We start from the raw sequence: 26,843 nt of genomic DNA on the forward strand, positions 1-26,843 counted from the left end.
GGTCAAGACCTAGCCAAGCCTTGAGTAGACAACTTGCATAGAAAATCCCAGGACACAGAGGAAGTGGTGTTGGTGGGAGAATGCCTTTCCCTTTGACTCACTAGGCAAGGCCACGTGACGATGCTCTGGTGAGGAATATGAAGCAGTTATCCTTCCTATCCACTAAAGCCCAAAAGTCCAGTGCATTTGTCCTCTGTAAAGATCCTCTGGAACCCTTAAAAAACATGACTCGTAAAATATCTAAGCTGGCTCAATTCCATTTTAGTCTCTTACATTCTGGTCATCCCACATCCTGAGTGAGGGTTGGAATTTCTCTGGCCTAACCTGAAAAATGGTTGGGTTATGTGTTTGTTAATTTCTTTTCCAAAGATGGATAGAAATCTATTTGACTTTGGGAGTCTACTATTTTTTCAAGTGAATAAAGCGGTTTGGGGTCTGCTGACACTGGTTTCACCGTGACTATTTCTCTATTTCTATATTATTGGAAATAATATACCAACAGGTAGTAACTCTTTAAGCATTAAAATGTACTGGATAAAACTTTGCAGATACCTCACTGTCCATCAGTTCCTAGCAATACTTCTTACAGAGCATCAGTTGGGCTGGGGGACTAGGAAAAAAGGGAAAAAAATAGAAATGACTTCTATATGATTTCTGCCTTGGGAACCAACTGCAAAATCCTTCCAGCTGGTCTACAGAAAATAGAATTATTCACCCTGACCTGGTCCCTCCAATATACCAACTCTCATGTTGTACCCTGATCCCCAAAAGATGCCATCACAAAATGGGTGCCTTGTGATCTGGGTAAAACAGCAGCAAAGGCCTTATTTCAGTTACTCCCAGAGAACTGCAAACATCATTGACTCCTTGAGAGTCTTTTCAAACAAACAGGACCAACACAGTCTGACCTGAGTGGTCATCAGCTACCCAAAGCAGCACCTCAAACACTGCTAATTCCTTGAAAATTTGGTTTTCCTAGGAAGTAGACACTTGGACATTTTAATTGTCCTGGTTGACACCAGTTCTGGGACCTCTGTGATGATGTTGGAGTCACAGCAATGCTGTGTGGAAGTAACCACCAGAGCTCTAGAGTCCCTCTTCATTCGACCTTGACTTAAACTTTGCAAAAATCATCTAAAGAAATCATCATCAAGTGAAGCCTTTCATGAGCATACCTGAAGTCAACAGCCAAGTCCATACTGGAACAAGTAAAACCACCGATATGAACTATTTTTACAGCACAAATACACAAGCAGGATTTAGTAAACATTTCTATTCTGTGGTATCTTCAGAAAAGCACCTCTCCTCAGGACAGCATGTGAAGATGCATTTAAGTTTCTCTGAAGTCAACAGACCTAAACAGGCATTTCTAATTAAACATATACTTACATGTTTTCCTGAATAGGAAGAGGTTTTAAAACAGTTCTGTAGCCTAGAGCACTTTCTGTGTGACCCTCTGCATCATCAGCTCATCGTTTTTTTTCAAGTATCTTCTACAAATCTTCTCCTTCTTGCTAGTCCTCATTAGATTGATCTTCCTTTAATTTACTGATTTGATGACTGAATGCATTAATTCCTTCACCACCCTATCATTCTACACTCTGCTTTCTGTCATCTACAATGCAGTTTTCTCTTGTAAAATATCATACTTCACTTGAGTGAGGATGAAAGACAGCCTATGAAATCAAGTGTTTTATCTCACAGTGAAGACAAAAAGTCTCAAACAAGAATGCACATGTAAGAACACCACCTTAATGCAGCTGTAAGCTTGAAACTTTCCTATTTTTAATGTATTAACCACACTCTGGTAGACTTCCTCTACCAGTGGTAGTTTGGGATGTGTGGTTACTCTGTGGGATCTTAAGAGGCTTTCAGATGAAGCATTCAATCAGCAGGTACCATGTCCAGCAGCTGGTTTGCAAATCAAAAGCCATGTAAGCAGCTCCATAACCAAGCTAGGAAAGCCTAGCTAGGAAAGGGGCAAGAGGGGAAATAAGACAAATTCTTTTCCAGGATGCTTTCACAGGATCAAAAGGGAAAATATCTCAAAGGCCCTTACAGGATTTAAGAACATAAATTTATTTCTTTGAGAGACTTAAACCCCAAAAGCTGAATGTGACTGCATTTTAGACAGCCCCAACATATTTTTTCAGTCTTGCTTGACTGCACCCAGGTGCTGTTATTAGTGACTTCAGTTCATGTGTGCAGAGTAGGAAGAGATGTAAGAGAGACACAAAATGAGTTGTGCAGGAAGAAATACCTCTGCTGTGAGGAGGCTACACCTGTGCAAAAGAAACACTGGCACACCAGTGCAGCCATAGAAAGGGCAGGAGGTGGTGGTGGAGCCTAATGCTCACATTTAATCTAACAGTATGTGCTCAGCAGCAGGGAAACCATGGTACAGGTCCTTCTGCTGCCCAGGGGGTGGAAAAGGACAGCTCCTACCATGCTCTAAGGCACCACCCCCCCACCCCCCCACCAAGTATCTGCTTTAAAAAATCATCAAAAGGCTCACATTCTCCTGGTTCACTATCAGCTACCACAATCAATTATATCAAAAACCAACCCCACACACACCAATAAAGTGAGAGCAGGGAATGCAGTAAACTTGCTCTTGAAGTGGAGCCTGGCCAACTGATATAATCTAAACCTTGGATATGTTTTTCCATAGCACATCCTCCCATGAGATTTGCCATGTGCATGCTTCTACAACAGAGAGGAGACAGGGCAGAAGACACCCCCACTGGTCCTGCAGGAGCTGCATGGCCTGGGCATGCACACTGGGCTCCAAGTATGCACAAGCATAATGCACCTCATTAACATGTCTGTGTTTCTTAACTTCACTCCAGCCACTTTATGAATTTTTAGGTACTTAACTCCTTTACTAGAGATGGCTTTAGTGTCCTGAGTTTCAATGGAGGTTGGAGTAGTTTGACCTTAAATAGGATCCAGCTTGTTTGAAAAACACATTGAGCCTTTGCATTATCAGCACTTGACAAGCCAGTCCTAAGAGTCAACACTATTTTGAAACCCACAACACCCGCTTTCAAACATTGTTAGCCAGACCCAGTACACTGGGATTTATGATCTGAAATAATACAGGTACTTTTAAAAGTTTGACCCTTGAGAAATTCTCTAAATTTTAGCTGTTAGCTATTTAGTATCAATGGTGAAACATAAAAGAACAGGAATCAAGAGTCTCCAAGGCAGAAAATTGTGTAAAATCACAAATTCTCAAAACGGTCTGGCACACAGAAGAAAAACATACTTATGTGGTTTAGTGTCAGAGTCAGGGATCTAGAAAGCCCGCTAAAACACACACCCTCCCGCAGGAGTGATGTGCAGGACTGAGATTTGCCAGAGTAACAGCACCCAGTTCTGCCCTTTGGTTGGTGCAGATGTGTCTGCATGGTGTCAGCTGCACACAGGGTATCCAGATCCACAGTTCTGCCAAACCGGGTCCTTTTTTCATTAGTATTTTTTCTTTAACTTTCCCCCCAGCCATCTGGGTGGTCCAAGAATCAGACCCAAAATACCTAGGATCCTTCGAACCACATGTTCTAATCCCAGCAGAATTGACTCAGTCCTTATCCATTCAGGGTAAATTGACTTCCCTGCTCTTTGCTGCGTGGGGGGAACTTTTGGATGAGATTTGAAAATTTCCGCTCTGTATGGACATTAAAAATCCTACATTTTTCTTCCAGTATCACAAGCCAGCACTCCTGTCATTAGTTTTTATCTCTCGGCACCCTGTGTAATTTGCTCCCCATGGCCACTGGTAGCTGGGAATCCAGATTAACCAGCCCCTGAAAAGTGATGTGCCGCAGGCTTCATTCCACAAGCCAATGGGATGGATGGGGTTTGTCCATTTATCTTCACACACACTGGAAGGATTCCAGAGAAACAGTGAAAATGAGGAGGCTGAGTGGATTGATATTTGACTGTATGCTGCAGGCTGCGGCCTGGCCAGTTCATTAGAGCAGGGAGGAGGATATGACAACATGCAGCAAATATCTGGAGGGACGTGTTACACAAGGAGGTGTGCTAGGAGCAGACGGGTGAAATTCAGGGAGAGAAAAAAAGGAGGGTGGACCAGGAGAACTGCATGGAGAGCTTTATATACTGAGAAAGGATTTGCTAGAGGATAGAGTAAAAGTTCAACCAGGAGATACAAAACCAGGAGATACAAGGGGAAACCCACAGACCCCTGTGCAGTACAAGAGAAAGTGCTACAGAGGAGCAGAACGCTGCAACAGGTCTCAGCATCTCTTGTCTTCATGACCGCAAGAAGCTGGTGAGAGGTGAAATACCATCTAGAGAGGTGACTTATTTAGGATTAAGAAAAAGAAGAGGCCAGGAAGGGCAGTGCTCCCCATTTAGCTGAGAGAAAACTTGAGAAACAAATTCGGAACGCTGGATTTAAAAGGGCAGGAAGTTGGCACTGAACATTTATCCATTTTCACAGATGCTGAAAGCAGTGGAGAATGGGCAATCCTATGGAGATAGCTTCTGAAAGACACGCACTCTCTGTTTAGAAACTCTTTAGAAAGCAGCAGGAGAAGAGAGTTCAAATAATTTTTTTTCCTAAAGCACAAGCTTAACAGTGGATAAGGTGGAAGCATGAAGTCACTTTTAATCTACTATAAAGTGAGGTAAGCAAAGGGATTATTACTTAAGACTCGCTGACATGAAGCTCTGAGAATGACATTTAAAAGCAATGGTGGATTACAGAGTGACATCATATTAAATGAACACATGCCAGAGGTTTACATAAAAGACCTCAAAGATCACGCTTTTGTTCTCAGTACTAAAACCTCTTAGCCATTTTTACTCTTCTGGCGGTGATTAGGCTAAATGAGAGGTGCAGTTTTTCACAGCACAAGCAACTCAGTGGCCCAGATCTTCACTAAGTGCAAATGGGCACAACTCCATCTGAGCTCACCCAGGCCCCTCACTCCAGCCCGATGTCACAGCATTTGGCAACTGGAGATCCAGCCGAAATATTTCTAAACCCAATCTGCATTTCATTGCAGCTTAGTGAGTCTGAAACCACTTCAGGTCCCTCTGGACTTCAGGTTTCAGTTACTCAAAGTACTCTGAAGGCTAGTTAACTAAACACACATGACAACAATATCCTGAATTTAAAGAACAGCATAGATGTGTAAATCTCTCTCATAATGGAATATGCTTGAAAAATTTTAACAAGATTCAAAAGAGAAAGATGTGGAGGTTTGTCGGTTTGGTTTTGTTTGCTTGTCTGTTTGCTTTTTGGTTTGTTTTGTTTTGCAGAATAGTTTATGAGACTGGAAAAGCCTACAGAAACATATTAGGCCTGATCAGTGTTTTGGTTTATGCCTTCCCCATTTTCCAAAGACCTGATCAGCCTGTCGTCCCACTGAGGCCAGAAGATGCTAGGCATGTACCTTCTCAGTTTCTGCACAGGCAGGTAGCGCTATATACTTCTTCCCTGGTGCCTGAAAATGTGCTACAGGACCAATCTTGGAAGCCAAACAAGTCCTAGCTCTCAAGATATCAAAAGGATATTACTGTGATAACATTTTAGAAATGAGGAAAATAAAGCACAGATGGAATTAAAGTAATTTTTCCCGCTCCCAGAACATGACAGCAGAAGCCTAGTATTTCATCTGTGGTCTCCTGGAGATGGATCAAGTGACCATCAAGTATTAATCCTGGTATTAACAGTCCCCCAAATCACCTCCTGTAGGTTACCAAAGAGCCACCTAAAAGCAACAGACTCCTGCTAATTACAGGCCAGGGAGAGGTTTGAGCCAGCCTTCTGGAGGGGACCAGCCCCTGCAAACCGTTGAAAACCTGCACATTCTGATTTTCTTAAATAAATAAAAGAAGCATGTGGGAAAGAAGGGGACAGAATAAATTGGATGTGGGAGCCCCCAAACCTGTTTCCCAAATGAGCAATGTATCTATTCGGTGAAAGTCGTAAAACTTTGCAAAACGCATAAGAAGGCCTCTCTGAGCAGCTGTTTGCTTTGACTCCGGAGGGAGCCCGCTCTGTCTCCTAAGCAGCACAGTACCATCAATCACGACCTGCCAAAGATTTTCTACTCCAGTAGCAAAGTAAATATGAAAACACACGGGTTTTACTGGTATGTACGTTCTGTGGCTCAGCCGAGTGGCATCCTTGCTGCAGGAATGGCCATCACCAGGGGTCCCATCCCAAACTGCGTGACAGGATCCCAGCTGCAGCCCCGGGGGAGTGGTACCCCACGAAGGATAACTGAAGGCACTCTATGCACACCTGATAATGCACAAAGGCAGCTTCATGAGCACACACTGCAAACGGCTCCTCTCCTCCATGGAGTCATGAATCCCCCCGGATGGAAGGGATGGCAGAGAGGCCTCAGCAGAGAATGGGGAGCACTGTCAGGTAAGCCCTGGCAAGGATCAGCTGAAACGTGCTCAGGGGCACAGGGCACTTGGAAAATTTCACTGCAAAACCCTGACATCACTTCAATGCATGTATTGGAAGCAAGACTTTTCAAAGGATTCCTATCTGACAAAATTGATGGGGTTTGTGTGTGTTTTTGTAGAATGGGAACAGCACAAGACACATCTGTGACAATAACAAATTCCAACTCTAAAGCAAGAGACACTGGTGTTTCTAAAAGCAGTTATAAGATGATGATGATTATTTTTTGTATGGCTAAACAACATATTTTCCCTTAACCCCACTTGGCCTCCCTTGGCTGAATCTCACAAAAAACAACAAAGGAGAGAGAGAACCAGACTGGAACAGATATTCAACATGGAAAATCTTGGGTTCGACACTAAATTTGGTAAATTTGTAAACACTTGAGACATAGTCTTTTTATGATGAAAAGTTTAACAGTCAACTCCTCTGCCTGTGAATCACCCTGCCTAAACATCTCAGGAACATTTTAACTGGTTCTGAAAAGGTATTCTGTAATGCTTAACAGAGTAAAAAGGAAAAAAACTTCAACAAGGAGGGGTAATAGGATCAGATAAAGAAAAAAAGTGTAGGCTGGATATCAGGAAAAATCTGCAATAATATATTAAGATCTCAGGGAAATGGAGGAAGATCCTTGATTAAATGAGATAAAATCCCTACCAGAGGGAAATTAGGGCAACTCCACATTATTATGGAGATGGAATTGTCTCTATGTTTAGGTCTTCGGGACAATTCAGTCCCTATGAAAGCCATGGAATTTGTGATTATCAGCTCAGGGTTTGGTTGGGTTTTTTTTTACTATTTTGATGTGTGGACAGAAGAGCAACAACAATATTTTGTTAATAAATAATGTCAGAACTGCATCCTAAAACACCACCAGGATGTTGGTAGAAAAACAAGGCTGCTTTTGTTTGTCACAGTGCGTAATGCCTGATGGGTTTTAACCACAGTTTAGGAGCTACTGTCAAAAAGCTTCTTGCTGAGTCAAGCCTAGGCATGCTGTTTACTAGGGTTAGCCCCGAAGGCTCTTGCATTGGCAGGGGCTTTTAAGCTGAGCTAAGGAGTTTTTAGTTATTTTTGTTGTGATTTAAAAAAAAAAAAAAAATAAAAAAGGTAAGCATGTTATCACCTCCCATATCTGCCAGCAGCTTTCCTCTGGAGTCAAGGGCTTGTTCTTGCAAAGCTGATGCTGAGCCCCCTTAGTTTAAAGCAGATGGAGTTACTGCAGAGACCAGGCCCCAGTGGAGCAGGTTTTTGTGAAGAAGTTCGCTAAAATACAAAATACCCCTTTTGTTAGAAAAGAACCTGTGCTAACTTATGAAGTGAATTTCTCTGGCTTTGAGCCTGCAGACACACCTGGCTGACAACTTTCACTCAAATAGTGCTGACCTACAGCCAACTGTGAAGAGTGAAATTCTGACAAATCAATAAAAGCTGCTTACAGAAAATGCATGTAAGACCCACCACTGCTCTTCCACAGAGCCTGGGCCATCCTGTGCTCTGGAAGAGAGGATCACAGGGAAAAACAGTATGCGGCTCTGTAATTTCATCCCATATCTCCAGAAAAATGCAGAACCTCCAAATTTATTTTTCTGTCTTTTCTTAGCCTTTGAGTATTGGAGTATTACTTACTATTAAATGAATGCTACGCTGTGGAAGTCTTGGCTCATACAATTTATATGCATCAATACAATTTCTTTTATTCATTCTGCTCTAGTTCTACATTCCTGGAATAGATTTCATCCCATATTCAGTTTCACTCCATTCTGCATTACATCCTTTGCAGTGTCCATTGGACTCCAATCCTGCCACTCCCTCTATCCTCTGTATTACCACAGGCTCACAATCATCAGATTCCAGGACAATATCTTGAATCTGCAATATTTCTGTTGGTTTGCACTGCAGAGAGCTCAAGGACCATCTAAATGAGATAATTTTTCTAGACAAGCCAAGCAAGCACCACGATTCTGTCAAATTGTTGTTAACACCAAGAAAAGAAGTCCAAAAGTTAAAGATGTCCAAAAAATTCACCACCAAATAAGTAAAACCAACAGTGGAGAAAAGTGGGTTGTCCTAATGACTGGAGAAACACCAAAACAATCTGAAAAAAACCTCTAGAAGTAGACTTCAAGGAAACCCCAACATAATCTGCTTCTGGACATATGCAACAAATGCTCAGTGATTTAGAAGAAGACTCAAGTCCTGAGAATTACTGTCATGCTGCTTAACAAGAAAATCATTCAGACACAAGGAATGACAACACTGAGGAGAAACACAGCAAGTTTTTCAGGGCCGTCTTGGCATGAGGGTCTTTTATTACTCAAGTGTTCCACATTCCCATCTGTGTTCCCAAGCAAAGGGTCCACAGGTGGTTCTGCTCAAGAGTGTTCAGAAGCCTTGCAGATGAGTTCCTTCCAGTTGAGATAAAATAATGTATGTTCTCGTTAGGCCAAATGCAAACAGTGATGAAGGGGAATACACTGCCAGGTCACATCGAGCAATCAGGAAACAAACCTTTGACATAATGCAGCAGGCAGATAATAAGACCCCGTAGTTAGCAACAAATGACACTGCACTTAATTTGCCGTGCAATGTTCACGTAATTAGATAAATTTGGTACCGTCAAGACGGCAGACAGGTAGAATACAGACTTGATGAATTGGGGGCTCTCTGTCAGGCACCGATCACATTAATCATAAAGCCAAAACTCAGTGACACAATTTTTCTTCCAAACATTTGCCTTCATTTTCTAGAGTGAAAATATGCACATGCCCTTGGGTTTTTTTTAAGAGTTGTTTACTTTTGAAACAAGGAGGATTGATTTCTGCACCACCAGGACAGAGTACAAACTTCTAGAAGCTCATCTGTGCCCACGGAGTCCACCCAGTGTATTAAACAAGAGCCATGCACCCAGTCATGTATATTCTAGTCCAGATCTACCACCGTGTCTGGATGATTTCACACTGGACATCCTCCAGTGAGGATGGTGAGCGCTACATTGTGACCTCCATAGCAGAGACTGGAGGAGAGAGAAGAAAGATGAAAGAGAAGTAGAATAAAAAACTAGAGGAGTAAAGGGCAAGACATGATTTTAAGAAGTTGGCAGATAAAATTTGAAGAGGTAAAATGATTGAGAGACTAACTCCACAGCGGCAGAGAATTTTCCCAATGTGGTTGTGCCATAGTGCAGGGTACTTGACAAACAGCCAAACGGAAGTGGCATTCCCTCGACCCTAAAAAACCACCACAGCCAAGAAGCACTTGGCTGCTCAGCTTTGGTGCTTCTCCAGCCACAAAGGCATCTTTCAGTGCAGTGCCCAGGTAGTTTCAAAGAGGACTGTGTTTCCTCTTTAAGACCCACAACCAAGTTTTCTCTCCAGTACCTTGCAAGTTGGTTTTGTGAGAGGAGCTGCTGGGAACAAGAGGAATCCCAAAGAAGAAATGCAACAGGTATTTGCCAACAACTCTACCTAATACACTAAGCAGGACATGCTTGGTCCACTGATAGACAAATGTGGTAGCTGCTAACACCGTAGATTATTAATATTGGTGCAGATGAACTGAAACCTGATCTGCCAGCACTGTACACTTGTCCAGGGTTGATCAGCTGGAAAACACCAATATGATAAAATACTGGGGTTACTGGGGACACGATTCATAGGTACATATCATCAGTGGTGAACTCCCAGTTGCATTTTGTAGAAGACCTTGCCTTATGACCCCACCACAGAAACTGCTGTGGAGCCCCAGGGTACATGCAGTGCACCCAAACCTCCTCATGAGGAGTGAAGGGGAGCACCAAGTGGGGCACACAAATAACCTATGACAAACCTCAGAACATCTGCCAGCCTCTCTTCTAACCCCTCTTTTGAATATCACACTTTTCTGTATGTTCTTTATTAGCCACAGCTCTGGCTTATTAACTATCTTTCAGCAAGTTATTATTCTGTCTTCTTTCTACAATTTTTGCATGTACTTGCATGAAAGACCAGAACTCCACGCAGCCAGAATTCATGCAGCCTCCCTAATCCCCCCCAGTTCCCATGTTAGCAACCTGCTTTGTCATTTCCCCTTTGCGCACAGCATGGAAGAAGCTGCTCTGCCCCTTTAAACATCCAGTCAAACTGACTGCCAGCCAAAAAGACAATGACTTGTCTTCTAGTAGGATCCATGGGAATGCCCTATCATTTATTTCTTGTAGTATTTTGGAAGCAGAATAAAGCTGTGGTAGCTGTGGGGCTCCACAGATCTGGCTGCTGCTGTCTGCATTACTTGCTTCCCAGGGACTGTTCCCCTGCTCACACCTATTCAGAAGCAGCACAGCTCCACAAACAGCCCCTGCAACAGTGAGACTGCAACAGGACTCCAGGGGATCAAATGAGAGTTTTTTTAAGTTACGAGCCTGAGTTGTTCTTCTTGCAAAATGATTCTGGCCCTCAGTGGTTCCCCTACACTGAGTGCTCTGGGACCTGTTCCTCAGCCGATGTCTGAGCCCTGTGTTACAGCTGTGGGTTGAAGGATTTGGGGATGGCTGTGGGACTGCCAACTGCATCACGCTGCTCCTCACCTCTCATGGGGAAGGTGCATTTCAGGGACTAGAAGAAACACTTCCAGCCCCATGGTCACTAGAACCTCTGCTCACATCCCTGCTGGCTCCACTTTCCTTGCCCTGATCAAAGCTTACAGGAGGTGAAAACAGATCTCTCTGTAAACATCTCCTTCAAGACATCAAGAACTATTGAGCTGTCATGTCCTGGATGAGGAGATTAACCACGAACCCCCCTCTCAGGGTGTAGCCCCACACCAGTCTCTGTGCTTGCTGCCCATCAGCTGCCTCAGGACGAGGAGACTTTCATGAGAAGGTCACCACCAAAACCCAGAGTCCTGCCCCTCCAGAGGAGACACGGACACCCCCATGAGGACCTGACTTATTACTGCTTTTAGAAAATGCTGCCCAGCCCATTCAGGCTGTTGTCCAGTGAAATCAAACTGAATTACGGCATTCCTGGCAGCCTTTTGCCACCGTCCCCACAACTGGCAGGGAGGGAGGAATGGTACACAAGGTCTCCAAAGAGAGGGAGCGCTGCTGGGTCTTTGCCAAGATGGTGACAGAAATGACCCAGGCAAGGCATGATGTAAGTAACACGGAAGGTGCAAAAACACAAGTCAAGCCTGTTCCTGGGACCTGAGCTGAATAATGACAAAAAAGCCCTATACTCCCATCCTGCTGCTATAGGGCACTTCTATAGGCTTAACAGAGCTGTGAAGCCCTCCTGCCAGGCAGGTCAGCATTGTCACTGGATGGGGACAATGAGGTGGAGGGTGGCCAGTAGGGCCAGCTTGCCAGAAGGGCAGTAAGTCCCAGGGACTTTAGCAGAGGGATTCGGAATACTACAGGTGGCTGACATTTTAGCAAGGCACGGGAGTGGAGATGTAAGACTTACCCGTGGATAGCGTGGATAGAGTGAGGTTCGTAATGGTATCGTCCTTCCTGGTGGCGCATGTCAATTGGCAAAGGAGCGTGGAAGGCCGGAAAAATGTGCTGCGGCACTGTTATGGGGAATAGAAGAAAAAAAAGGGACTTCAAAAACTTTTCCTTCCCTTTTAAAACAATTTCAAAGGCACTAAATCTCCATGAATTTCAGAGCAAGAGCAGTGCAAGACAAGGGGTCTTCATGATATCAGCGCTATCATACACCAGAGAAGTGGAATGAATAAATAATCAAAGTCATGCGGAAAAATCCTACATCTTCGACATAAAAGATCTCCAACAGGGTTTTTGACAAAGACAAGCAGCTAAGCGCTCTTTGAACTTGAGGAGATTATAGCAAGCACCAAGGAAAACTAGACTTGCAACGCAAATCAGACTCAACAGAGCCTGGTGGGATCCAGACCTGCATCGTCCCTCAAGCCTGGAGTGGCAGCAAACACTGTTCCTGAAGGTCTGTACACACAAGCTGAAAATATTTACCTAAAAATATAACAGCAAGAGCTGCGCCAAAGCAGAATGTCTAGGCAGTCAGAAGAGGCTCAGAAGTGCCTACTGCCAGGTTCTGAGAGAGGAGCTCAAATTGCTCTCACTTGTAATCACTTGAGGCCCTATTTTTTATTCATTTGAGAAGCTTGTTTCATCTTTGATGGAAAGATAAAGTGGTCTCAAAAGGCAGCGAACACCTACATTGACTTATTAAATCTACAGGTTTTAATATTTATTATTGACCCCAAAAGTTAACGGCGAGAATATTTGAGTGAGTTGAGCTGATGGAAAATTCATCAGGTTATTTCTCCTCACCACCCCAACAATGCTGCCTGGCTGCCTGGGCCTTTCCTGCTAAAATTACCGAAGCTAAAGAAATACAATTAGCAGAGCCTCGATAGCGATACCGCACAACCGCAACAGCGATCCCGTACAATCACCCTCTGACAGGGCTCCGCGCATCTGTAAAGGTGCCCCTTTCTACATTTGTGGCAGCGATCGGCTTAAGGATAAAAGGCTGGTCTTGCTCTGCCTTTACAAACAGTCAGAAGTTCTTCATTAAAGATTACTTAATATTGTTGCAGGTTTTACCATTCTTTCTCTGGCTTCTTGGCCTTTCTGTCGAACTGGAGACCAAAAGTAAAACAAACCCAAACTCCTAAGTGAGCATTTCAAACCCCAGCCTGTGCTCGGTATTTCACTGTGACTTGCCTCCACGACAGGTACCATCTCTCTGGAGACTGGGGAAGCACCATCCAAAACCAAAATGTCAAGGCTTGGGCCAAGTCCCTTGCTGTCGCTCAGCAAACTTCAGTAAACGCCAAACTCTTTTTCTATGAAAGACTTAAAATTCAGCCTTTTGCATCTGTGACTCCAGCTGCACCAGAGCTACGCCGACTCTGTCCGGTGGGGCTGCGCTCCGCTCGGGTCCGTCGCCCCAAGCCTGCGTGTAATCCTCATATACGTCTTTCCCGGCATATCAGCGAGAGGATCTGTGGCTCCTACTCCCATTGCAGCGCTCAATCCCTGAGCACAGCGCGGCACAGGCGCGTCAGCCAGGCTGCTGGGAGAGGTGAGAGACTACACAAAAACAACCCTCCTGCCAACTCTGCTGAAAGGCGTTAAGCTAAGGTAGTCAGGGTGGAAAGTATTTAAGGCTCCGCAGCAGACTTGCTCTCCGTGCTCCAGCAAAGGGCTGGCACCTCACACCACCTGATACACTGGGAGCATTTTTGCAGCTCGCCTAACGTCAGGACACAGTAGAGTAACTGTTAACCACCTCCCCCGCTTCTGCCCCCCTCCCCTCCTCTCCCTAAAGCAGCTCAGGGAGAGAATGAACTTGCATCCTTCAGGATTTGCTTTTTCAGGAGGAAGATTCACCCTTTAACCGTCCTCGGCAGGGACGATGTGTTACGTAAGGACACTTGTAGGGAGTCTTCATTTTACGAGGCAACCAGTGTTTTTCCAGGTCAAAAATGTACCAGAGTTTAGCTGTCACACCCCATCCCCTGCTCACACAGTGCAGTAGAGCCTCTGGTCTCCCCAAACCATGCTCAGCTCAAACTCCAGCCTAGGCGGGCAGACACCTACAGCTGCTGTCCTCCTCCCTGGGGACATTGCTGTTCCCTGGCCACAGCTGCTGCCACAACCCATGGGTGCTGTGGGGACCAGAGGAAGTAGGGCAAGGAGCTTTTACATCATCACTACAAAGCATGGTCACAAAATCAACTGTCCCTGCACAGACATCCAGTGGCAGACAACACAAACATCTCTTCCAGCCTGAGCCCCTAGGCTAGGCTTCCTGCAGTGCTCACCCCATACTTATACCATACAAATAAACCAAAACGAGCAAGAACACTTCTGTGGTCCTGGGATCAACCCACAGTGCTGCTGGTGGCATCCCTATAGGTGGAGATTAGCAACCTCCCAAAACAGGGTGGCCACTCTGCCTCTAATGGACAGGTCTGGGGCTGAGTCAACCCACAGAGTGCAGGAGAGCTGACCTGGGCTGAAACTGTATTGGCCACTGCAGCTGAGTTTTAATGATGCAGAGAGTTACCCATATCCTTTGGCCTGTTCCCTAGGGCAATTTAACTTATTAATAACGATAACACTACTAAAAACAGGTCAAACTGAATATCTTAAAAGCCAGACCAGCTATATTTTATTTTGTAACTGTGCATTTCTACATGATTGATTGCTGAGATAATATTGGAAATTTCTGTGCTAAAAGAGTCTTTCCCTGTCACTCAGGAGAGCTGGGAAATTGAAAACATGGGCTGTTTGCTGCCTGGCCTCCTTTCCTAGCTATCTGTTGGTATAAAATTGACATCTGAAGAGAATTTCTCCCTCCTCACACCTCTGATTATTAATGGAAGAAAAATTTCCATGAACTTTCTCCCTCCCAGTGCACTCTTGGTTTGTTTTTAGCATTTCAACCTATTTGGCTCGTGGGAAGGTCAGCAATGCCTCTGCCTTGGGTATCTGTTTCACACGCCCAATTCCAACCCCACCACGTGCCCTGTGCTTTGCTGCCACTAAGGGCAAGGGAAAGGGTTGTGTTTTTTGACATCCCTTTGCAACATTCCCCTTCATGACTTCCCCTCTGCTTCTCTGCCTGGGAGCACCAGACAAGCCTACGGGCTCCAGTGGCTGGTGCTGTTCCTTTTTATTCTCTTCCAGGTGCTTGGTCAGAAATAATGAATGGTTTTATAGGCAATCAACTACCAATTCATAAACGTCAGCCTGGCTCTGCTTCTTGTTCCCACCCCGCCAGAAGAGGACTGTGAGCTGGCAGCAGGACAGCAACACACGCCGTTAACAAAGATGGATGTTTTACACATACGAGCTAAAAAGACAATTATATTCAATTACTTCAAGTAAGTTACGGTGATGTATTCCTGAATAGCCACACGAAGGGCAATATGATGATTAGGGCAATGAATTTGCCAACGTTAATCTAATCAAGGCAATCTTTTGTTTAGCATTATCTGCTTTGCAGTGGCAGAGGATTTACCAAACCCAAGCAATCTTTGTAGATTTAACCCCAAAGCTGCTCGATTAGAGCTAATGATGATTGCTTTACACAAGAGGGAGGGAGATTTTAGTAGGAGGCCTGGGGAAAGCTTTTCCCCAGGAAAAGGTTGGGCCACACCAAGCCATGCAGTACAATACTCTGAGGTGCAAAGGCATGACATGGCACCTCCAAAAGTCCCCAGGCACTGGAACCAGAGACAGACATTTTCTCTGGTTCCTGCTGAAGGAAGAGAAAGCTGAAGAACACATCAAAAGCAGCACCCAAGGGGCAGGGACAATGAGAGAACAGGGTGTTTTGCACAGAAACAACACAGTTCTACACCAAGTCAGTGGCTTGCAGCTCCCAGGGTGAAGCAGGGTGGCAAAACACAAGGCACTCTCAGGAGGCCCCACCTTCCACCCCACCGGGGCTCCTGCAGGAATGTGTCTGCTCTGCTGTGCCATTTGATAAGGGGGAAGACGCTGCTACCTGTCCCCACTTGTCGGAGCCTATTTTCTGGCCAAGGTTTATGAGCAAGACACAGACCTCCCACTGCTGTGTTCTCATCCTTGTCTATGCAAAGGCCAGCCAACCCTCTGGCTTCAAAGAGAAAAGATATGAGGCAGAAATGCAGGTTTAAAGGGGATGTCCCTTTGCCGAAAATCCCAGGAATCAGGGAGGGAGGCATCAGAAACAGCCCTTATTTGAGGATGATGCAGGCTTTTGATTATCTCTACAGATAAACCTGTGCTTCAAGAGAAACACAGAGTGCATGTATGGGTTTGCATAGCAAGCAAAGGAGCTGTTTTGACATCACTCATAGCAGCATCTCTTTTTGAGCTCAAAAGTGAGAATTAGGAAGGGTCAAGCAAGCTTTTTCTATTCCAAATACTTCAGCTTACACACGTTTGCTTAAAAAAAAAAAAAAAAAAAAAGACTAAGAAAAGAAGTCAGGCCCCATGGCACTGAAGTGGGTTTCATTTGCAGTTTGCTTTGACAAAAACAATTCAGAAAGCCCTTGGGAAAGGACTTGAAGAAGTTGCCACTTGCAACTGGGGTGCTGCAGCAAGACTGGCTGGGAAGAGATTCTGAAGGTCCCCCCCACATCCTTGGTACCCCATGGAAAGTATTGGGCTCCCCCTGCTTTATCTGAAGCACATGTGAGTTATGCAGGCCACCACATGGGCTAAAAATTATACAGCTTTCCTATGGGTGTCCAACAGTCTCCTGTGGGAACAAGCAGTCCAGCCTGTAAGTAGGCTTCTTTGTCATCAGAAATAGTGCATAAATATTTTGCAATCAACAGTGAAAGTCATTTGTTGAGGAAAAAAAGTAAAATATCACTGTCTGGATAATACCTGTTGTGCTTTTCTCAACAAATTTGCAAAAAGACCCCATAAAAAATTAACATCTTATAAAAGAGGAAACACAAATTCTGATTTCTTGAGATGCCTTTTGGTTTGATCTCCTATGGAGTCAGTGATGCATGGGACACAGCTTTCATAAAGGGATCACAAGCTCCCTTGCAAAGACAAACAAAGCTTCACGTCTCTTTGACGTGGGAAGAAAGAAGGGAAGAAAGGAAGGGAAGAAAACATGCATTTGAAACACAGTCCTGTTTTTTTTAATTGAGAGGGGCTGAAGCAGGCTAATGTAAAATAACTTGCACAAGTCTACACAGTCAAACAAGAGCAGGTTACCAATGAACCTCAATCACAGCAGGCAGAAACTGCAACTTTATCAACTTTATCTGTAAAAGGCTTCAGAGCCCTGGGGTACTGGGTTGATTTGTGCTAGCAGGAGAAAAACTTTTCCAGACAACAGCTCACACTCTCCTGTCACTGAGGTGTCATTAGCAGCTGTGCACAAGCAACTGACAGAAAAAATAGGAAAGGGATGTCCCAGAGGATGCTTGTGAGAGTTCACCAGTACTTCCACAGGTTAACTGAGCCGTGCTGTCAGAGGCCAAATCCCTCTTACTGGGGAAAGCAGGACGTTGCATGGTGCGACACAGCAGCTTACAACAACTTTTGCTTCTTATTTTTTTCCTCCCAGGTCTAGCTTCTTTGAAAAAGATAATAGTAAACCAACTGATATCTGCAAAGGCCCTTCTTGCTGCGCACATTTTCTCCCAGATGTCCAAATCTTACTCTCTTTCTCAAGAACAAGGTTAAGGTATAACAAACATGAAGTATTCTTCACTCAACCTTCTCCCAGAGAAGCCCAAAGCATCGAGTGAGAAAGAAACTTTAGGCAGCATTTGTTTTTTGTGTTACACTTTTTAACATCCTAATTTTACTCATCCACAGCATATATTTAAAGAGATGTTATCTTGGCATCCAGCAAGAGCAGTGGCTGTGAAACAGCAAAGACAGGCCCGTGCTTTGTTCCCCAGCTTTCCTGTGGTGATTTTCCTCACATCAGAGGTCTCCTAGAGCTGGTGGGTTCTGAGCATCCCTGGACAGTCTCAGTGTGTGAGCAGGGCAGGCAAACCCGTCCCCGAGCGACTGAGTGTGTGTGTGGCTACTTGACTCCCTTTGATAGTCCCTCCTGGGCGTTTCACTGTTGTATTTGGATGGCCGCCCCTCTGGCAAAGTGCTGCAGGACTGTAGGTGTCGGCAAGGGAGATGTTTTTGTGTTTGTGTGACGTCCCCAGAATAATGATCTAGCTGTTTAAGTGAGCTGAGCGAATGAATGAGCACAAGAAAAACATCTTCACTGAAAGCCAGCCGAAGTTAATGCACCATTAATAATGGTCTGGGTGAATTATTGGAAGGGATAATAGGCCTGGGGTCAGGGAAGGTCTGAGACAAAGAACAGGGAAAATTGGGTCACAGAAACATGACAGAGCAGATCACGCTGATGCGTCTGTGGGATTCTCCTCGGATGAAATCATATACCACCATGCAGAATATTAACGGCTTTGCAGGGATAGCCATTCCCAGAACCACCACTCAGATCAATATGGGAAGGAGCAGGAACAGACACACATGGCTATGGTGGCTGCCTCTCAGTCCCCCTTTGAGAGAGTCACTTTAATGTTTATCTACTTTGCAAAATACACCAACTGCGTGCCTCCCTCAAAAAGGGATACTTATGCAGTGGCTAATTACACCAATCTGAGAATTTTCTAAGTAGAGAGAGGTGTCTGGGCAAGTGTGCCCCTTCCCTGAATGGCAGCACCATGCATTTCACAAAAAGCCATGGGAGGTGCTTCAGCAGCTCTGCTTTTCTGTCTCCAAAACTGTGGCAGGAGCTGCAACCCCTTCTCCCACCCCATCAGCTGCCTGTCTTCACGACACTAAATTACTGACTAACCTCGCTTTGTCAGAATTTCCCTTCTTTAAAATGGAGATAATAATACCTCCCTACCTCAGAGGTTTGGTTAATGTTTATACAGCACTTTAAAAATGATGTGGTAATTAAGTGCTCAGTATTATTATATCAACGTGCATAATGATTCCAGCAGACAGCACTATAAACAGGGCTGCACCATGCCTACTTTCCTTTTGTTTGGCTTGTTAGCATTTGGTTTGGTTTTCATACAGCATACTTCAATTATTACTGGTTAATTATTCGGTTGTTTTATTACCTGCTCAGTGGCTTTGACAAAAATAAAAGAGGAACTACACAAGAAGAGTAATAGGAAATATTAATTTTGGCCCACTGAGATCATTATAGCAAGGAGAAGCGAGAGGCAGGCCCCCACCAGATCATCTGGGGAGACCTCTGTCCTGCCCCAGGCACTACAGACCATTTTGAAATACATCCAGCCAGCTGTTGTCATTCAAGGGGATGCAGAACCAGTTTTCTCTTTTTCTAACAAAACTAATGCAGAAAGATGGCGGTAGCCTGATTTACAAAACTATTCTTTTAATGCATTTCAGGATGTTGGAGAAGATGCTTAGTTTAACAGTAGGTTGGGTACAGCATCATATCCAGGTAAGAAATAAAGATCACACAACTAACTTCTGTTAGGCAAACAGCTCAAGTAATGGTAAATACCCTGTAGCAGAGTTGGAAGGAGAAGGGGCCTTGCTGGGATGCAGATATGTGAAAAGTAAACAAGAAATAATAAAAAACACATTGCCCTTCAGCTATAAAATCACCAAAAAAAAAAAAAGCCTTGAAAAGCATTATTGTGCTGACATCTCAAAGCACCCTCAGGACAGAGTCAGTGTGACTTCACACTCAGAAATTGAGGTTCAGTGAGGAGCAGAGGATAACATGAGAAGGCTTGTCTCTCTGCTTCAGTACTGCTGGAGCCCCTGCATGCACCTCACTCCCACACACAGACCCAGGAGCCGTCGGTTTCCCTGCTCAGCTCCCTGCAGGGATGCAGACTTCAGATGCGCATGTGGACACAGTACTTACTTGACACAGAGTAAAGCCCATTTCTGGGGTTACCTGCATAATAAATGCCATTATAAAATCCATTAAAGACAGCAAACATCTCCCTCAGACACTTCAAATGGAAGGCTGTCCCTCTCTGCCATCCCAGAGGAAACCTCCTCGGATGCAGTCACAATAACCACCCATCCTCTTGGGGATGGCCCAGAGGAGTTTGTCTTCTTACAAAGTTTATTCTACTGCTTCAGCTCAGGTGGAAGAACAAAAAAAAATGTCTTTCAAAGATGCTGAGGGGTGCCCTTACCCAGCCCCCACCTAGGACACAGGTACTGGCACATGGCAAACACAAACATGGCCCTGCTGGCTGTGCAGCCAGGAACACGTTTCAGCCCAGCCACTGCTCCTGCAATCGGGCAGTGCTGCTGAGGCACGGGCTGTGTCCAAAAGCTGGGCAGGCAGGCAGGCGGCTGCTGGGCGAGCTGGCTCTTGCAGCTGGGATGCGGCGAGATTAGATCAGCGAGCTCCCCCCGCAGCCCCGTGGCCAACTCGAGGTAACACTGCAGGAATTTGCCCATAAATTTCCTCCCCACCCCAAGAAGAAGGCAGCGCACTTAAATGAACTCAGGCCCTAATAGAAGTAGGATATTCTTGTTCAGCTCAATGTCTAGCCCATCCTGAAGCTCCTGGCAACTCCACTCAGCTCTCTCCCATACACTGCCTGACCTTTGGTAAGGGCATTAAAACTGTCAGTCTTTTCCTGGGCAAAAGAGATGGAACAATTACAGTGAAGCTAAAAATGACCTTTCCCTCTACATGGAAAATTTGGATTAAAAATTGAAGAGTTCATTGACATCTTCTATAAGAACACAGAATTGTCATTAAAAAATCAAACCCTGAAATTCCTTAGTTGCTATCTACCATCTCTGAAACTCAAAGGGCTTTCCTGCCTCATCCACCAAAGGAGCAGGGACAGCTGCTGCTGGCAGGGACATGAGGACACCAGGAATCTCTTCAACATGCTCCCATGCAGCAGCTGGCTTTGCAGCACCTTTCTTGTTTGACCAAAAATGGGGCACTTCACTTCTTGGTGAGAAAACAGGAATTTTCTGTCTGAAGCCTGCTGACATAGGAAGTCCTGTATTTGGTCTTGCAAAACAGGTTGTACTCAAAACTTTCAAAAAATTCAAAATGGTGTGGGGGGATAAATATACTCAGGTGTGTAGAAGTATTTTCAAACATTCAGATGAGCACTTGTGCATGAAGGCAATGCATTATCTATTATTCTACAAGAATTCCTGGGGTCTTCAGGTTACTGATAAGTGGCAGCCTTAGGGGGGACAAACCATTATTTTTTATACCTCTGGGAAGAGTAAATAAGATGAAAGCAGAGCTCTCCTGCAGCCTGGAGGAACCCCACAAGCACAAGGAAGTCCCGCAGTGGGGTGCCCAAATACCGAATCTCTGATGGCTTTTCGAAGAGCAGTAATTACAAAAGTCTCTTGATCAGCCTTGCTGCCACCAGCCACCTTCTTCAGTCCCAAGGAGCTGGAGTTGGGGGAAGCTTTAGGGCAGAACAGTTTTACATCATTTAATGTTTTCCAAGTACCTGCACCTTCTGTCAGAAGCAGCACAAAAGATATTATGATGGTTTAAGATCTATTATATTTTAGACTACAAGAACATGGAATTGATGAAGTTGAAATGCCTTGACGTTATTTCAACAATATCTGCTGAAACGGGAAGTTTCTGAAAGAGACTGCTGAGCATTTGTGCTTCCTGAAAAATTAGAAAGAAATCAAAATTGCCTTTCTCTGCTAAATAAGCACTGAATTCTTTGGGACACAATGAAATCTGAAACAGCAGCAGTGCACATTTCCATTGCAAAGGAAACCCGCTCCACTCACACGTCGCTGCTGGAGAAGTAGCAGGATGCCAATCCCACCTGGGATGTACCAGTCTACCCCACCATAACTGATCAGGAGTTTCTACATCCATGCTGAGCATTTCCAGAGTGAGACTTTCCCACTAGTGCTAGCTTTGTATTAGCTGGGTAAGGCGATATGACCACTGAATGGCAGAAAAGAAACCTAAAAGGAAAGGCCTAATGCAGCTTATTAATTCCACAGGTGAGCTGCAAATGCTGAGAGTCCTGAAAATCACTTAATTGCCAGGCTGTCAGGCCAAGATGTGTTTTGAGGACGCTGCCAATCTGACAGTTATTAACAAACAAAGAGGCCACAAGCCCTGACTGCACTGAGATCCTTGTTATTTCTACTCATGTGCCACCTCCCAACAGGAAGTACTTAATAAGAATAATAATATCCCAAAAGGCCAACCTACGGCAGTGCAATTAAAAAGCTTTTCTGTCTCACTTTGAGGGGAGAAAAAAAAATGAGGGGGAAATTAAAATCAGACAGGAAATTCCACTAGAACAAGCTAGCTTATGTCCTAATAACACAGGATTGTGCCAACTCCAGAAAGCAGAGGAGGGAAAGGAAAAAAAAAATGGGGAAAAGAAAAGAAAGAAAAGAAAAAGAGAAAGAGAAAAGCAGCCCTCTAGACTGACTCAGATCTGAGGCTACATTGTGGTTTGGCTGTGGCTGCAATTCTAAAGGAAGAAAGGCAGCACAAGCAAATAAAAGGCAGTTTGCTTTTTGAGCAAGTTGCTGTTATATGATGTAACTCTTGTATGAAAGCGCGGCCACTGCTGCTTTGTTGAGAAAAGACACAGCCTGATAAGCTCGAAGGACCAGATGGATCTTGGGGCTTGTTCTCCCAACAGCTGCTGCCAGAGAATGGGAAGAAGAAAAAAAAAAAGAAGAAGAAAAATCCCACCAGCAAGGAAGAAATCCCAGCACGTGAGGGGCAGGCAGGGAGGTGGGGCAGACCAGATGGTGGTTCAGCTCATGCCTGCCTGGACGGGCAGTAGGAGAAAAATCAGTTTGTCAAAAACTTCTAAGAAAACTTACAGATCTCTCAAGAAAGGAGGGATCCTTACAAAGAAGAAAAAAATACCTGCGGGTTTAAGGAAAGAAGTCTTCCAGAAATTGTTATCATCCTGTTTCCTGGGAAGCCACTAGGATTCAGCAACTGCCTGCACCTCCAGCTGATCTCCAAAAAGTTGCTCTAGCAACTTCCAAGAAAAGTGGGCCAAGGGGATTTGCCCCTGACTGCTTTGGGACCAGGCCAACAGATGACAAACCTTGCCTGTTTCACACTAAAGCTCATTTCACTGTGGGAACCACCTCATTTCAAGACAGCTGGTGAAAGGGGAGTGTGTGAACCTCAGCTGACTGCCCAGAGTATTCCCTAATACCCCCTGCCTTTCTCCCATGGTCCCCAATACCTGGCTGTGAGAGACATCCCAAGTCCTCAACAGGTTTCTTTTTCTGGGTATCCAAAGGAGAGAGAAATGCATTTGATGCATGTGCAAATGTGGCCCTGCCAGCAGTCCTGCCTCCCGCAGTAGCGACTCTGGGGAGCAGAGAACCAGAGCCTGAGTTCATAGTTACCTGAACATGATGTTCAGTATGGCTCAGGTCCTCCTGGAGCTTGATTTAACATCTGAGCAGTTTTCCTTCCAAACTTGTAAAGGAGTTTTCCTTGGCTCCCTGAAGTGCAACTGCTTCAGGTCACCTGTAATACAAGGCTAAACTGTATATTGCCATGAGATTGAGGCATTATGGAAGAAAGCACTAACTGGCATTTATGACCAGGAGGCAGCAGGAGCACCAGATGACACTGGTGCACTCAGCTGCCTCCAACCTGACCAAGCCCAGGATCTCTGTTGGTGAGATGTGGAGGGACAGGCAAGTTGAGCAACCTCAGACTGGAAACCACAAGACTGGTGGAGTACCAAAGGGCAAAGCAGTGAATGAAGATGGAGGGAGAGCACATCAGCTATCACACAGCACCTTCTGGACAACACTCATCTGAGCAGCACATCTAGCAGACCCCTGACCATGCACCTTCCACTCATGTAAATAAAACCTTATTGAGGAGTGTCATCCCAAGCCACATTTCTAGGAGCAGATCTACAGATGGAGATGTCTTTTAGCCTTCACGCCCCCATCCACGCATTCACACCCCTCCCCTGACGTGGCACTGGCACTCGCTCAATCGCACATTGAGCCAGCTCAGAGAGTTCATCCAGTTGAAAGCTAATCACCTAAAATTTTATTGCACAGGGTTTTGGCTGGATCAACTCCCTGAAACAGTTTACCATGAGATCGATGGTGAAGAAAAAAGCAAAAGCCCTTAGGCTGCTGATCAGCAGCCACTTCCAGCCCAGCTGCCACTGAAAGCATTAGGCCTGACCTCCCTTGGCCACTTGTCCCCACAACACAGCACACCCCATTATGGTGGCCAGGAGGTTTTTCTGTGACTGCAGGGCTGACTGGACTGAGGAGTACATCTCACGGAAAGGTTACATACACCTTCCCAGGAGCTGATGCTCACAGCCCAGCTTCCAAGTGCTGGTCCTGGGGGGCATGGCTGCTTCAACATGTGAGGAGTAGCTGGGCTGACAGGCCATTGCTAACTAAATACACTTCCCCAATTCGATCAGGTAGCACACTACAAGCTGTCTGCTCAACCAGCCAACACAACTTGCAGGAGCTGGAAAGCTGCCTTGCAGAAGAAAAACTCCCAAGAAGAAGCCTAAATGCTGTGAAAGCTCAGGTGCCAATGCCAACAAGAAAGGGCACGCCAGCCCGCCCTGAGCACAGACCTACCTGAATGGTCTCTGCCACTGCAGGGCTGCCTGCTGCCATGGTGGGGACACCTGTGCTGCCTCGTGCCACAAAGACTTGCTCAATCTTCCAGGACAAGGCTATGCTTCAAATTCAGCACTGGCATTTCGAGCCTCTCTAATCCAAACCACAGGAGTCAGTTTGCTTTCTTTATACATATGCTCCTCCAGGCATTAGAACAAACTGAAATCAAACTGTTCCTATAGGCAATGGCTTGAAAAATTTCCTCTTCGGATGAAAGGTCTGTTTATATAATTTGTAAAATTGAACAAATAGAGTCTGGGAAAATCCCATGCAGAGTCTGCTCTGAATTTTGACCAAACTTCTTTCTAGAAATGGAAGAAAAGATGTCTGCTTTCTACCAGTTGTGGTAAAATTGCAGGGCTGGGTATTTTTCTTTTTTGTACTTACACCCAGGTGATAAGCATCTAGGTAGCCTTCAGAGAAGAGTTTTGGGAGCTTTCATGCTTCAGGACACTGGTCCCCAAAGCAGTCCTAGTTGATAAAGACTGAGAGGATACTGCATGAGCTGGCTTTTAACCAGGCATAAGGCAGCCTGCTGCTCTTAACTACACAGAAGGTCTGACGAGGAGAGGGGTGAGGAAGTTATCTGTTTTACCCAGCTGTGGTTTTGGTGCAGGCTAATAACTCCCATGTATCATCCTGCCTTCGTATGAAAATTTTCCGACTGGTATTAAAAATGGTCCCAGTGCAGTTTGCAGTAGATTCTCCGGGCAGCTCATGCAAAGTGCTGGTTGTTAGCATGCTGCTTGTGTAATGAGGATGCTTAAGACCGTAAGGGGTCTCTGGAAGGTCCTGAAGAGTGATTGCAGTTCAGGAGACTCACCCACCTGGCAACAGGCTGATTTATGGCCTGCTCAGTTAATAGCCCTGCTTAACACAGGAGTTTGTCGAGATTAAGTAATTGCCTGAAACAAAAAGTTTATTATCTTTAAGTCTCTGCTGATGAATGACTGGGTGTTGGAAGAATCATGTGAAAGATCATCTGTGATTCCCTCCCACTTTAAAGGGAGAAAAAAAAAAAAAAAAGAAAAAAATAGTAAGGTTTTAAAATACAAGCTCTTCCAAAAGGAATTTGAGAGCTCAAAATGTACACTCAAACATGGCTGCAGTTACAAGGAGGGGGTTTCAGACTTAGGGTACCATCCAATAAATAGCTCAAGTAATAACACAGTTCTGTGATGCATTTTTCCCCAAGTACTGCAAGTGTTTTGTAAACATTAACTGATACCACTCCTTGAGAGATAACTGATTCTGTCACACAATAATGAGATTGGGAATAAATCAAGATGCAAAGCTTGTTTAGTTTCTATACATTACATAGTGGCCCTTCCCGTCCTACAAAAATCTGGAAATTTTCCAATCTAGATAAGGCTGCAGATAACTGCACAGTTCAAAGATGCTGCATGCTAAATTCTGCTACAATTATTTCTCGTCTCCATTTCCAGATGCTTCAGCAAGGTTAATCAGCTTGATTAAGGTCACACACACTTATACTGCCTCATGAAACTGAGCTCCAAATTGCACCAGAGCACAGGGCTTTGGGACTTGCCCTGTTCCACCCCCACCCCAAGATGAGCCGCCTGCCTGCTGAGCATCCCTCGCAGCGGGGCTCGTGCTGGGAGATCACACGATCCAAACCTCTCCTCCTTCGTCCCCCGTTTCCTTTCCACCCACGAATTTTCTCAGTTGGCACATGAGCACGGGAGTTTGGACACGAGGGATACAGGACTGACAAGAAACCCCCATCTCCATTGCAGCCACTAAGTAACATTCCCACAGTCCCAGATGTCAGACACACTGTCCCTCCTCACATCACTTCGAGGCCTTCCTGCAATAAAATGGGAATTGGCTCCAGCTTTTCCTAGCACTTCTCATATTACCTTTTAATCCAAATACATATGGTTCAGGGAACACTGAGAGACTTGCATGAAAGGATGTACACCAAGAGAATGCAAACCCTGGAAAAAAAGGGATTAGATCTGCAAGACTCCCTTGGCCCCAAACATGTGCCCCCCAATTCCCCAGCATATTAATCAAGAGTCTGATGAGATTCCTTTTGAAATCCCCCAAAAGATTTCTGTAGACTTCAGTGACTTTTGGATCAGGCTACAAACGCAGAATAAATCATAAACTGGCTACATCTGCCAAGTTTATTTCTTTCTTTTCCAGGTTTCAGAACAAATCCATTTTACTGCTGGGAAAAAGCAGAATGAAATAACTGACAAGAGTTCAAATATCCTGTATCACTCCTCATATTAATTCAGCCAGTCAATCTAT

At 44.9% G+C, this 26,843-nt stretch overlaps 1 protein-coding gene across 3 annotated transcripts in view; it reads right to left on the reverse strand.

Moving 5' to 3' along the window:
* GLI2 (GLI family zinc finger 2) overlaps nucleotides 1-26,843 on the reverse strand; it is a 190,617-nt gene that overhangs the window by 56,564 nt on the left and 107,210 nt on the right. For all 3 annotated transcript variants that reach the window (XM_042041003.1, XM_042041004.1, XM_042041005.1), the window contains one exon: nucleotides 11,893-11,998. In XM_042041003.1, the coding sequence (XP_041896937.1) occupies nucleotides 11,893-11,998 (106 nt within the window). The remainder of the gene's footprint in view (nucleotides 1-11,892; nucleotides 11,999-26,843) is intronic.

This window comes from Corvus kubaryi, unplaced genomic scaffold (assembly GCF_017639235.1).
Source record: "Corvus kubaryi isolate FWS band 111438036 unplaced genomic scaffold, C.kubaryi_AGA036_p1.0 37396, whole genome shotgun sequence".
Taxonomy (NCBI): domain Eukaryota; kingdom Metazoa; phylum Chordata; class Aves; order Passeriformes; family Corvidae; genus Corvus; species Corvus kubaryi.